The sequence below is a fragment of the Ahaetulla prasina genome, chromosome 3, assembly GCF_028640845.1.
Source record: "Ahaetulla prasina isolate Xishuangbanna chromosome 3, ASM2864084v1, whole genome shotgun sequence".
In the NCBI taxonomy this organism is placed as follows: domain Eukaryota; kingdom Metazoa; phylum Chordata; class Lepidosauria; order Squamata; family Colubridae; genus Ahaetulla; species Ahaetulla prasina.
Window position 1 is genome coordinate 48298342 of NC_080541.1, and position 13373 is coordinate 48311714.

The following is a 13373-nucleotide window of genomic DNA, read 5'->3' on the forward strand; positions in this document are numbered from 1 at the left end:
TAAGTGTGGGCATTTTCCAAAAAGGGGCGGGAGGAACCGAACTTGCAAAAAAAAAAAAAGTTGTGCCTTAGAAGTAGCGTCCTCCCAAATGGGCTCAAGCCACCGGCTGCGGGGGAGGGGTGTGTGCGGGGCAGAGGTTCGGGCTTTTGGGCTCAAGTAACGCCGATGGATAGAAGGAGCTTCCTCGCTTCGTAAAAGAGGGAACGGATTCGGCAGAAGCTACAGTGAGCTCACGGCGAGTCAAACCCAAATGGATTGCCCCTTCAGCTTGCCTCGCCCCTTTGATTCCAATTTGCCTCCCGAATCCGCCGCCAACTGGGTTCCTCTCGAAGCCTCCGGATTAGAGTTCCTAGCGTTTCCATATAATGCGAACTATGTAAAACAGGAATTTGAAGAGTCCGAGTAGATCTGCCGGGGAAAGTTCTGTTGAGGTCAGTGAGGTTATTCTCAGGGGGGAAAAAAGTACAAGAAATCACAGCCGCAGGTATTTCAGTGGGCTAAACATTCATTTCGGTGCAACTGTATGAACTCTAAACTATATATTGGCCAATCAGTAGAGGGTTAACCTTTCTTGTTGCTTTTGTGAAGGTAACCATGAAACACGTTTGTAATTCAATCATTAAAAACTCTGCTTACACCGCATCTGTGCTTAATTTATATGTACCTATCTACAGACTTGCCTGTACAACTATGCCAGCAGAGGAACATGGGAGTTGGCCAACCAGATCTGCAGGTGGGGGAAAAGTTTTTTTTCTTCATGTACTCCTGTGTCTTTTCACCAATTACCTTTTAAAAGAGGAAACCTAAAATTAGTCTTACAAGGAAGACAAATGCCATTAGAGTCTGATATAAAGACAAAAAAGGACAGTAAGGCGCATGCATAAGAGCACCAGCGTGCCTACTGTTCCTTATGTTCCCTTTAGTTGTATTCATTTTATGTTTTCAATTTATGCTTATATATATTATCTAATGTGTATTTGACTAAATAAATAAAAAATAAAATAAGTATAGTATTCAATCTGAGAAAGACCTCCTGCTTAAAGAGTTTTATTTGATAGTATTTTTGCAATCACATTATCTCACCTTTATTTTTGATAAATAACTCATGCAGCAAACAAACCCTACTTCTTACTCCTCCTAAATTCCCCACAACAACAAATCCCTGGGGTGAGTTGGGCTGAATGTGAATAGCTCAAAAAGTTTTACCCAGCTGGCTTTCATACCAAAGGTGGGATTAGAATTCAAGGTCTCCTGGTTTTTAGCCTGGAGTAAACTAAATGGGCAATTGATGGTCATCATTTCAGGGCAAACACAAAAAAGCAGTATTTTACTACAAAAGGCCATGATGGCCCTATCCTGGTGTTAGTTAAAATGGATTATGAGAGCTTTGTAATATTTGGGGCTATGATAATTTATGTATATTTCCAAAGGTATGTTCATAGAAAAGACAACCGGAGAATGGCTCTCAGTTATGTGCTCCTTGGAAGTGTATCAGGGATGCTGCTTTCAAAGACGTAACATTGTTAGTTTTCATCTTTACATGTTGTGTGAATCTAACCATTGTGGTTTTTAAATAGTTAATACAATGTTTGACCGCTAACAACTGTGGCTTATTGAGCCAACTATAGTTTAGCAAACTGTTTGAATGCAATTAATGCATGAATTGTAACTTCTATCTCAACCATCTTGACAATTTAGCTTTCTTTCTTCAGATTGCTTATTGAATAATGCTGAATTTGCTTTCTTAAACTCCATCCAGTTATTTTCGCATTGTAGCACCCAGAATTTCCAGGTGGATTTTGACCTTAAACAAACTAATAAACTGCTATCTTGTCTAACTTTGGAATATATGAAGTTGAATCTTTGCATAGTGGTTGTTATATGTTCTAGTTTAGATCAACATTTGTTGCCCTGTTCCCTAATACAAAGGGTAGAAATTTACCTAATCTTGGCATAAACGATCCAAAAAAATGAAGCAATAAAAGCTTTTGAATAGATTTGCTCAGTTTTTGGTATTGCCAATGAGATAAACCATCCCAATTAAAATGTGTCATATACTGTAGATGTAAACTGTAATTTTCCATCTTTAAGTACCTACAGGTGGTCCTTAACTTACATCTGGTCAAGGTTATGACAGACTTCCAAGGGTATTTATGACCTGGATTAGAAGATCTGATCCCCTCTTCATGCAGTCATATTATCACATTTTGGACAATTATCACAATTACAGCCAATTACAGCCACTTGCAGTCATCTCACCACAATTTATGATATTTTTAAAAATGAAAACCAGCATCTCTTTCCAACTTCTAGCAAAATAAAATGTCCATTGCAGACAGTGGATTCACTTAATATTCATTGTGCTCACTTCTATGACTTCTTATGACTTCTATGTTCTCAATAGAGATTGTAAAATCAGATGCAGACACATGATGACCTGATTTAAAATCGGCATGACTTATGATTGTAATTCCAGGCTCAGTTATATTTAAGTTGAGGGCTACCTGTTTATCAAACTGATTATATTATGTACATTTTATATGTATTATTGCAAGCAATATATTAGCTTTTTAAATATATTTTTAGTCCACATTGCTTTTATGCTATCTATAGAGATAATTAAAAAAAATGAACTATGTGAAGTTCCATGTCCAAGATTGTTAGTAATTGGATGTGTATGTTATACAGACAGCAGGATTCATGTTGAACTGCTTAAAAATATTTATAGCAAATTAAGTACTGTATAGGTAGAAGGAACCACCTGCTGTCCTTTGCATTATTGAAGCTTGTCATAAATGCTGAAGAAAATCATCCTGCTCTAAAATACTACCCTGCAGCATATTTACTCAGCATAAGTGCCATTGAATTGAAAATAGGATTGCAGCCTTGTATTTTAAGCAAATCACTCTATGCATGCTTAAAGTAATTCCCATCTGATTTTGTATATAATACTCCACTTTCAATGTAAGCATGGAGACTTTATATTAAAAAAGGTTTAAAATAAATTCTCCCTCAACTGCTCAAAGCTTGTCCAGTTATAGAACTATGGGTATGAAATCCAAACAACAATTAGGGCACATTGATCTTACGTTATGTTAGAGAAGCTGTAAAGCACTGTGAAGCTGTATATAAGTCTATGTGCTATGCTTTTGCTATATGTTCCACGCCTTTACAAAAATAAAGATCTTCACCTGAATTGAAAATAATGTATCTATCATAAGGATATTATGGCTTTAAGGAGCTATTTGTAAGCAGATACCTGTTAGCTGCACTTAATAAACTTAAGTTATATTATACATATTGTTTCTCCATTTCTGTGGGATGCTTATTGCTGTTTGAAGTGCTGCTTCTATGTGTGCTTTCTTGTCTTCCTGGAAAGGACTTATTTGCCATTTGAAGTGACTTCACTATGGACTTTGGGCTGCAATAGTATAGACAAAGAGCACATATGAACCAGCAAGTGCTACATAGATCTCTCTAAGTGATTCAACATTCCATTGTTGACATGCATAGATTGTAAAACAGAGTAAACTTTTAAATCCTTATTGACATTTGTATATCTTTGTTTTAGTTTTTATGTTTCATTCATGGACTGCCAGTTGAAGAGATATAAAAGAACTTGGCTTAATTCTACCATTAATTCAGATAACTATGGAAACTGAGATCAAATTTGGTTTCATAAGAATAAATACCAGGGGCCACTGATCCTATACATAGATTGTTAGCCATGGTAGTGTGTGACAATGTTGAATTCTTTGTTGGAGAAGGTTACTGGTCAGAGAGTAGATCACCAACTGCAATAATTATACATCTTTGCCAGGCAATGGCAAACCATCATTAGGTCCTATTATCTGTTAACCCAATTATCTTTTGGATTCAGACATTGCATTAAACAGAACTGAACAATCATGTCAAAGCTTAACATAAAGTATGAACCCACCATTGTACTGGATTATGCAACAGTGATCCAAAATCAATGTATGTGTAGTGCTGGGCTTTCCCAGAGTGACATAGATTAGTTTTAAATAGCTTATAGGTGAAGGTATAGCTAAATGATTAAGAAAATGAAAGTTTCTTTTTCCAATTTCACTTGCTAGAAATGTTGTTTTTATTCTGTATGTTTAGTGCAACGTGCATTCATAAATCATAGGTAGGTCTATCAGACTTTGACTGGCAAAAAAACCTGGATGACTAGACAGCAGCAAAGTCTAGGGCTATCTAATTGTCAGGGACTTTGCATTTCTAGTTCTGATAGCCTAGAGTAGCTGAGAAGTAAGATAAAATGACACAAAAGTGTGCAAGCTTTTCACCTGAAAAAATGGTACAAAAAGCAGGATGTAGTAAAGAAGCAAAAGATCCAAATTGTGGTTACTAACCAAGCACTACCTGTATTTGCAGTGGGTTGACAGTGTGGCTGTAGCAACCACAATTCAATCAGTTGAAATCAATTCTACAGGAAGGCTAAAATTTGCAAGTCTGATGGTCTATCCTTTATTTACATTCATAGAAAACTAATTCTCTCCGCCCCCCAATAGTCCTCACTTTACTCATAAAACTGATAAATTAATTACAGAAAAATGTACAGTATTTAAACTAGCATATAGTAAATTGAATTGTACCTATGCTCTGCTGCTAGAAATCAATGTTGAACAATCACTGAGAGAAAGAAAATGGAGTTGCGTCTTTGATATGTAATTTGAAGATGACACTTTCATGTGTCCATTTAGAATTGGGAGAAATTCCTTTATGAAAACTCTAGAAACCAATAGCGTCAAAGGGCTATATTCACAGGACAAACTATCATATAAGTTTCTAATTGATTTTAAAATGAACTGATACTTCTAGTTCATATCTCATATTCAAAATGCTATGTTGTATGAGCATATGGTTGGGGGATGGAATGAAGACAATTCCTCCAGGCCCAGTCATGGAAGAAGCACTATCTAAATAATGCTTTATTTGAAATGATCAATATTTTTCATTCAAGACTATCGATGTCAATGGCCAAAAAAAGGTGCCGATATAGGATGCTATAAGAAAAGGAGATCCTAAAATAATTCACTGTCCTTTCAACCTACTGAAAGTAGTTGGCTAAAGGAAGAGAGACCATCCCCCACTGACAAGTATCATGAGTGTCAGCCAAGGGCCAACATTCTTCTGACATTTTCAGCATATTTTCCAATTACCTAAGGGGGGGGGGGAGGATATTACATGAAACCACCAAGTGCAAACTATTTTTCAAAAGTAAAGTTTTAGCTCAGAAATGTATGTTAACTAATTTTTAAGCAGGTTGCATTTTAAATCAGACTGATTGCTTTACTTCAAGGAAGTACACTTATTTTTCTCACTTGTGCACTGGAACCAAGAAACAAGCAATTTCTTGTAAACAAATATTCCAGAGTGGTTACTTAAGGTGAGGTTTTTCATAAGGAAATAAGTAAAGAATAATAATGGCTTAATAGATAGCGTTAAATGATAAAAACATAAAAGAAAGCATGTATTATAGGAACAAAAATATTTGAAGCTAACTTACTAAGTAGACTGAAAAGCTTTCAGGTATTTAATAAAAGATAATCTTAATTTGATTACAATATTTTCAAGGACAATTTGTTGTATTCTGCCACCATTCTGAATTGAAGTTTTAGTAACTGACAGGATAAGTTAGTTGAGTTAGCTGGGACTTTTGCAATATTTAATTGCATTAAACATTTTAATGATCAAGTATGGATTTTCTTACAGTTTAATTTATATCACCCTGCTTCGTTTTAAAAGTCAGCATTTCCTGACCTTCTGTTTAGTGCAAGAGGAAATATGTTTTATTCTTTTCATATAACTATACAGCTAACATTACATGAAGTCTACTATGACATGGATAATGGCAGAAGACCAAATTCTGCTTTTTCTTAATTTTTCCATTTCCTTGTTGTTACTTCTTTCTGCTTCTAATCCTCATGTTCTGTGAACCTGATAGGCTTGGAAGTTAGTTGCCACTTTTATAGGAGTTGCTGCTTTAGAATTCTCTTAGAACAGCTATAAACTAACTATACTATATATACATGGGCTTTTGATAGAAAATAAACACATTTTAATGACTATAGCAAATTTTTCTTCCAAATTCTATTTTTCTAAAATTACAGAGGAAAAAAGGACACACACAAATGAAAAAGCAAAACATAAAATCTGGCACATCAAAATAAAAGGCTTCTACATACAATGAAATGCTCACATAAAACATCACTTACCAATTTTTTTATATTCATGTTATAAAAAAGCAGTTATACTGCTTTAACAATATTCTGAAAGCAAAACACAGTAATCACCCTAGAGAGGTCACCAGATTTTCTAACTTGCAGTCAAGTAAAAAACATTACTAGCTTTATAATCATTGTGAAGTTACATCCACAAATAATTTTAGGAAACAAGGAATGCACAGACATGAAATAGCTAAAGCAGAAATGGGAGAAACTTCCTTTGATCCAGGCACCAAGTTACTTGGAAGCCACATAGAAGCCAGTTCCCATCTAATGCTTTCTCTCTGTGCCCTGCTGAAAATGGGAAGTGAAGCCACAGCAAAGAAAGACCAGCTCCTTCAAAAGTTACTGCTTTAAAACATCCCTGCCTAAGAACTTGTTTCAGCCAATTTTCCTGTACTGGATTTCCTTTCCTCGCTAGTCTTTCTCAACAACATGCAACAGACTCAGCACCTGGGTTGTGGGTCTATGTGCTCAATAACTGGGAGGAGCTTGAGGCACCACACGCTTTTAAAATGACCATTTTACTATCTAAAACTTTACATGTTTCCCCCCTCCCTGACATAAAAGAAAAAAACATGGGATCAAGAAGTTTGGGTGCACTTAGGGACCTAAAAAAAAAAAAGATGAGAGATGCCGTTATCATTTCCCGTTTCGTCTTAAAACTCAAAATAAATTCAACTTAAAAACTTATTCTTTTAACATTTGTCACAACCTACCTATTTTCACTATGTCTATTTAAAGTTTCTGACTGTAAATCCAAGATCCATGAGGAAAATAGTTTAACACGGAAGTTATTTTTTATTTCAGTGTGCTGAAGAAAGCCACACTTCTGCTCTCTTTATAGCCCTTGGTGAAAGTCAGTGATGCATTTCATCTGAAAATACTGGCAGTTAACAAGACAGCAAAAGGCGAGTATCATTTAGTCTTAGATATTAAGCAGGATAGGGCCTAGTTAGTATTGGGAGGAAATAAAGGGCCATAAGTTATTCTAGAAAATTTGATAAAACTGGATGATGTGCAGGATGGTTATTGTTTATAGACTAAATGCAGTTAGTAGTTTTGCATATTGAAAAAGGAAATAGGCTTTTAAAAAAGCAGTACTTTTATTAGCTTTCAAAGTCAAATATCTAAGCCTAGTTGAAGGGAGAAAGAACTCCCAGTGTCTCATACTACACGTTTAGCTAAGCATTCTGATTAGTCTTTTCATAGAATTAATTGTATCTCTCACTTCTTGTTGAGATACAGTTGCAGTTAAATAGCATGATCACGGCATAAGTTATATAATGGTGTTGTGGCCTGTTGGACGCCGGGCCCTCCAGCAGCCAAATCAGATGAGGCGGCGGTGTGGGAGTCAGCGCCAACATCAAGGCAATCTGAGAGCTTCGAGGGGGAAGAGGAAATGGAGTTGTCAGATATACAGAGGCGGAGCCTGGGCTGTCCATCAGCCCTCAGATGGAGAGTCAACAGACCCCAAGTTTGGAGGTGGCTGATGAGGAAGAGGAGGAACATTTGGGTCCTATGCCTGACACACAGATGTGCAGAAGTCAGAGGAGAGCAGTGGGAATCTATGGGCCGGTCCTTGGGACAGTACAGCCACCACTGCTAGTGAAGCTCCACCCTAGCTCTGGGGATAAAAGGCAAGGGACGGAGATGAATTGGTGTGGCAGACAACTTTTCATTTCCCTGGTGGTGGGAAATGCCTGCACTTCTCAATGCCTGCACTTCTCAATCCAGTCTGGAAATGAGAGAGAGAGGGGTGGGAGGAGAAGCGACCAGTAGCAGCGGTGAACGGCAGCGGCAATAGCCGGGGAACACTGGCAAAGGCTCCACTGTTCCCCGGCAGAGGCAGCACACACAGAGGAGGCAACAATAGTGCCATTTCTGGTCAGCCAGCCTGCTGATTGGCCGGGCTACGGGACGACCAGTCAGCTGACTGGTGGGCGCAATGGAGCGAAGCCCTGATGGGCCACATGCTGGGCTAGGAGGCAGATTTTTTGTTTTCTTATTTTCCTCTCCAAAAGATAAGTGCGTCTTATGGTTCAGAGCGTCTTATGGAGCAAAATATACAGTAAACAGAGAGGGTGTGTCAGTTTGGGAGCCGGGTCAGCACAAATGGCGTTATTTACAAACTGATTTCTTCTTTAATTTTGTCTCAGTATTCCAGTTGAGAAAAATTTATTGAGGCAGAATCATGTTTTATTTGAAAATAGTGATATTTATACCATTAGCCTACAGCAATGTCAGATCCTTTACCTGCTGCTGCTAATAAGGCAGGAGTACAATGAAATCCAAATATATGAAGGCAGAGGTTAATTCAAAGAGCACTAGAAAAAACACACAACACATTCAGTTGTAAATTATATCCAGCATTTAATAAAATGAAGGAACTGAATACTCATTGGTTTAGAATGACAACTATTGTTAGGCCACCACTAGTGTCCCTACAAGGAGGACAAATGATTAGCCATCATAACACTGCTTTGTTCTTATGAGAGTCAGTGATGTTATGTCACAGTTGCTTATCCTTTCCTAATATTGATGCTACTAATAACCCCTGGATGCAGTTTGTTCATTTGACCTATATTAAAGTAAAATAAGAGCCACAAAACTATATACCTGTCTGTAATTGGATCAATTTCATATAGTTAAGAACTGTTTCAAAATATCCTTTCCTTTAGGAATGTACCTGTTCTGGCCAAGAATTTTCCTTAAGCAAAATGATTTTTTTCTTTTTTTCTATTCCATTTCTTCTTCAACTCTTTTCAAGTTATTCCATAACTACAATAGATGCTCAGTACTTACTTAAATATTTCTCCTTTTTTGCTTTGAAAAGATACGTACTTTTCTAAACGTTGTGACCATCCTGAAAAAAACTGATTTCTACTTTGTTATCCACAATGCTGTTAGCATTCATAGATTACTGTGAAAATGAGAGGCCGTTCTTATACAGCGACTACTTGTTTAACAATCATTTGCAGTTATGATAGTGCTGAATGAGATTGGTCCTCAAACTTGCAGTTGTTGCAGTGCATTTGTGATAGATAGTAACTTGACTGCTTGAGAAACAGCACATAATTATGATGGTCACAGCATCCATGATCTTGTGATTGCCATTTGTGATCATCAGTGCCGGCATCTGATAAAAATCAAAAAGGAAGATAGCAGGAAACTGCAAGTCATGGTCATATGATGTTGTATTATTTACTTAATGACCCCAACCAGAACTCTGTTGTCAGTTATGCATATTTTTGCTTTGCAGTCATATCACTGAGCAAAGGAGTTTCTGGTCCCAATTACAGTTGCTAACTGAATTATCAATGTATATGTAAATGAATGTTTCATTAATCTTTTTGATGTTGGTAAAATGTATATAGTTAAATTCTTTTATCCCAGTCAACTTTCATTCACAATATAGATAATAATTACTCCATAATCTCAGCCAACGATGATGAAAAGCAATTGATGCAGCATTTCAAAGGAGTAAGAACGAAATAGTTCCTTTAATAACTTCCTTCCACTGTGCTGAAAAAGCAGGTTCCTCTCTTTTTAACCTTTTCATAGCCAAATTTAAAATGGTTTATTAGGATAGAAACAAATAGATTAACTTAAGTAATGTAATATTGGAAATATGGAGTCTTGCTTCAGTCAATTCTCATCTTTTTACTGTCAAAATATATTTTAAGTCTTTTTATAAAATATTTTATTGGTATTTGTGACAAACATTTTAAACCATTGTTTTCTCAAATTCAATAGAACATGGAACATTTTGCAATAAAAAATTAACAATAGTAAATAAAAGGAATGATACATTAAAATTTGATCTATCTCTTATCCCAATAAAGAGCTTACTAATAAATAACTCAGGATACATCTTGTCTGATTAAATTTCCAAAATAAGCAGTTATAGTCTTCAATCTGTTATTCAGAAAATTTTGTTCTACTTCAACTTTTCCTCCTGGTCCAGCTAAGGAAGCTACCTGTAAAAAAACCAACAGTATCAGAAAATTTGACATTTGAGATATAGTTGCATTTATTATGGGAAAACCCCTTGTATAAGTTTCAGTCATGCTTTATTATTTACCAAGTGGAACATTTCCTCCAGCAATTTAATTTTAGAATTAGAGTTAGAAATGGCTTCTTTCCATAATATCTTTTCCAGGATCTCTTTTAGCACTAACTTATTCCAAACTCAAATGGATAAGACAATCACTAATTTCAAAATCCTTTTCAAGAAATAATTGGTCATTGTTAAAAATATTTTCCACATATCAACCCTGAGATACAAATATTCTCCTTTACTAGTACCAAATATTTCCCCCCCTCCCCAAATGTGCTGACTGGGTGAGCAAGAGCATTAAAAAAAAAAATCAAAAGTAGTAAAAGTAAGACAAAGAGAAATTTATGTTTCCTTCTACTTTTTGTTCTGTTCATTCCTAACCCTTATTTCAGGCTTTTTCAGACCTGCTGTAAAAATAAAAAAGCAACTCTGCTACATTGCATCAAACGTCCAGCCTACAAAATATTCTGATTAATTCTTGTTCCTATCAATACTCAAGTGCTTCATACAGTATATAGATTTTCCTTCTAGACTATATAACCTGCGAATGGCTGCAAAAGCTGTTGGAAATGGGTAATCCAAGTGCTAATGTGTTCAGCATTTCATGTTTGTCCTGATACGATCTGGCATGCCCACTTCCAGCCATAGCATCAACCCCCATCTGTGTCATAAAAGTTCCTTGCGCAAAGATGTAGTCAAAATAGATTTTCCCCAACCCCTATTTTTCTGTAAAAGAAAAAAAAATTGCCTTTTCAGCATCCAGTCAGTCCCACAGTAGGAAACCAAAAAACAAGAAGTAATATATTGAAGCAGGAAATATAAAAAATCATGAAGGCTATTTAAAAACAACAAAATAATTTTGAAAGAGGCAATAGATAGGAAAGAAAGACTTGGAAAAGATATAAAATCCAAAGCATTAATCCTATCCCAAAGATTTGCTAAAATATTAGTTTAGAAACTACTCAGGAAATACAGGATGAATGTAAGAGTATCATAAATTAATAACACATTGTGTTCAGAATCATTGTTTACTCTCATAATTATTTAGGGTATTAACTGGTACAAGATATTATAATACTAAATAATTAGTATGCTTTAAAAGGGTTCAATGAATAAATTTATCAAAGGTTCTTGGGAGAAAAAGGATGACAAATCAGCCAACACCAATAGAATTTTGCTGAACTATTTGAAAGTCAAGAACTATCTATGGCAATTTACTGATGTACATGAAATTATTATTAATATTTCTATTTAGAAGAAAAACTAGTCAGTCTACAATATGTTCATTGTATTATTTCCCACTTCTATTAACATGACTTAGAAGAATTTCTTTCAAATTTTGTTTACAGTCATGTATGAAAGACCAAATAATTGTTTTTTTGTATTTTACATTTACTATGAATTCCTAACTGTTATATGACAATTTTCACTTTTCTTTTCTTTTAAGACTTAAAAGTTTAAATGCACTGAATGTTCTCTCTGTTTAAATGATTATTAAAAATAAAACCTAGCTCTGAAGAGTGAGGAAGAGATGAATATTATTTTTAAAATAAATTGTGTGATTCTTTTCATACAATTACCCTGGGATGCAAAAGTAGAAGTAGTCAGCCATCTAAAAACTGCTTAAAACAAAACAAAAAAAATCCCCAAAGAAAAATTCCAGATTCAAAGTTTAAACAGTATCAGAAATTGTTTGTTACACTGTCAGGTTCTGGGATGGTAGATTTTCATTCTTTTTCATTCTCAAGTGTCATCAAATTTGTGTTGACTCTTAACATCCATATAGACCTTCTCTGTGATGGTCTATCCATTCTAAAATTCTTACTGAAGGCACAAATGACTATAAAATATGCTACACTATCTTGAGCCTCCTTAAATTATTCTATTTGTATATGTGCTGTTGTTGCTTTCAATAAAAGTTTAGTGACTTTTACATCATTACCTTAAATAAAATTCAGAAAAAATTTCTTAATTGAACTGGGCAAACAATGTAAATTTCAGATATTGCAGGACCTTCCTAGCCTTTTAACTATTGGGCCATTATGACTGTCCATTAATCATAAGTGCAGCCTAAAGTAAAATCTCAGTTGTGCCATGTAATTGCACCACCTGGTTATAGAATACAGACCACTAGCTGGCCATTCAATAGTTACTATTCTGCTCCTTTAAGATATGTACCTTGATGAACGTATCTTTTCTTTTATGTACACTGAGAGCATATGCACCAAGACAAATTCCTTGTGTGTCCAATCACACTTGGCCAATAAAAAATTCTATTCTATTCTATTCTATTCTATTCTATTCTATTCTATTCTATTCTATTCTATTCTATTCTAATCAATAAGATACTACTAGGATTGAGAATGGCTGTAACTTTATAATTCAGGATTCTTCACAGGTCACTGAACTTTGACATTTAATACTGTAAGGGGAACTTTTGTATTGCACAATTCTTTGTAGAGAAATTGTGTACAGTATTACTCAATTCTTAGTGCGAAAGATAGATGCATTGAATTGTTCCTGCATGTTTAGTCAACAAAATTTTAATCATTCTATTTAATAGCTTTTCCCACCAAATAAATTGCACTTAATTCTCAAAAACCCTATGCAGATGCAATACTGTATAAATATACATGGAGAACACATATAAGTATTTTGGTTTTAAGTACATTAAGCCTATTTTAGGGCTTATGTTATCATTTTAAAGTACAGGATTTCCTTTCTAATATAGTTGGAAACATGCTGTTGATTTTCCACAAGTGTGGTCAGAGGGGATTCTGGAAACCATCAAAAAGGAGTTGGGGCAGCAAAGCATTCAAGACCTTCAGGTTATCTATCCCAGCTTTAGGCAATTTGATTATACTTAAATGACATGATTTTTATTTTTAGTTTATGACAGTCGTAGAGACTATGTAGCTCCATTCTTCTTTTAACTCATAATGGAGTTCAGTACAACTTGTAATTATTAATATTACACATTTACATATTAATTGGTGATCCACTTTTTAGTCACAGAATAGACAATTAGTAGGGAGTTTTGGGGGATTCAGTCCCAAACTTTA

At 35.2% G+C, this 13373-nt stretch overlaps 1 protein-coding gene and 1 long non-coding RNA gene across 3 annotated transcripts in view; one reads left to right on the top strand and one right to left on the bottom strand.

The window, feature by feature from the left end:
* LOC131194418 (uncharacterized) overlaps positions 1 to 13373 on the top strand; it is a 22645-nt gene continuing 9272 nt past the window's right edge. The window contains exons 1-2 of the long non-coding RNA XR_009154169.1: positions 1 to 431; positions 675 to 733. This is a non-coding gene — a long non-coding RNA (uncharacterized LOC131194418). The remainder of the gene's footprint in view (positions 432 to 674; positions 734 to 13373) is intronic.
* TGS1 (trimethylguanosine synthase 1) overlaps positions 8605 to 13373 on the bottom strand; it is a 24407-nt gene continuing 19638 nt past the window's right edge. For both annotated transcript variants that reach the window (XM_058175377.1, XM_058175378.1), the window contains one exon: positions 8605 to 10231. In XM_058175377.1, the coding sequence (XP_058031360.1) occupies positions 10115 to 10231 (117 nt within the window). In that variant the 3' untranslated portion in view covers positions 8605 to 10114. The remainder of the gene's footprint in view (positions 10232 to 13373) is intronic.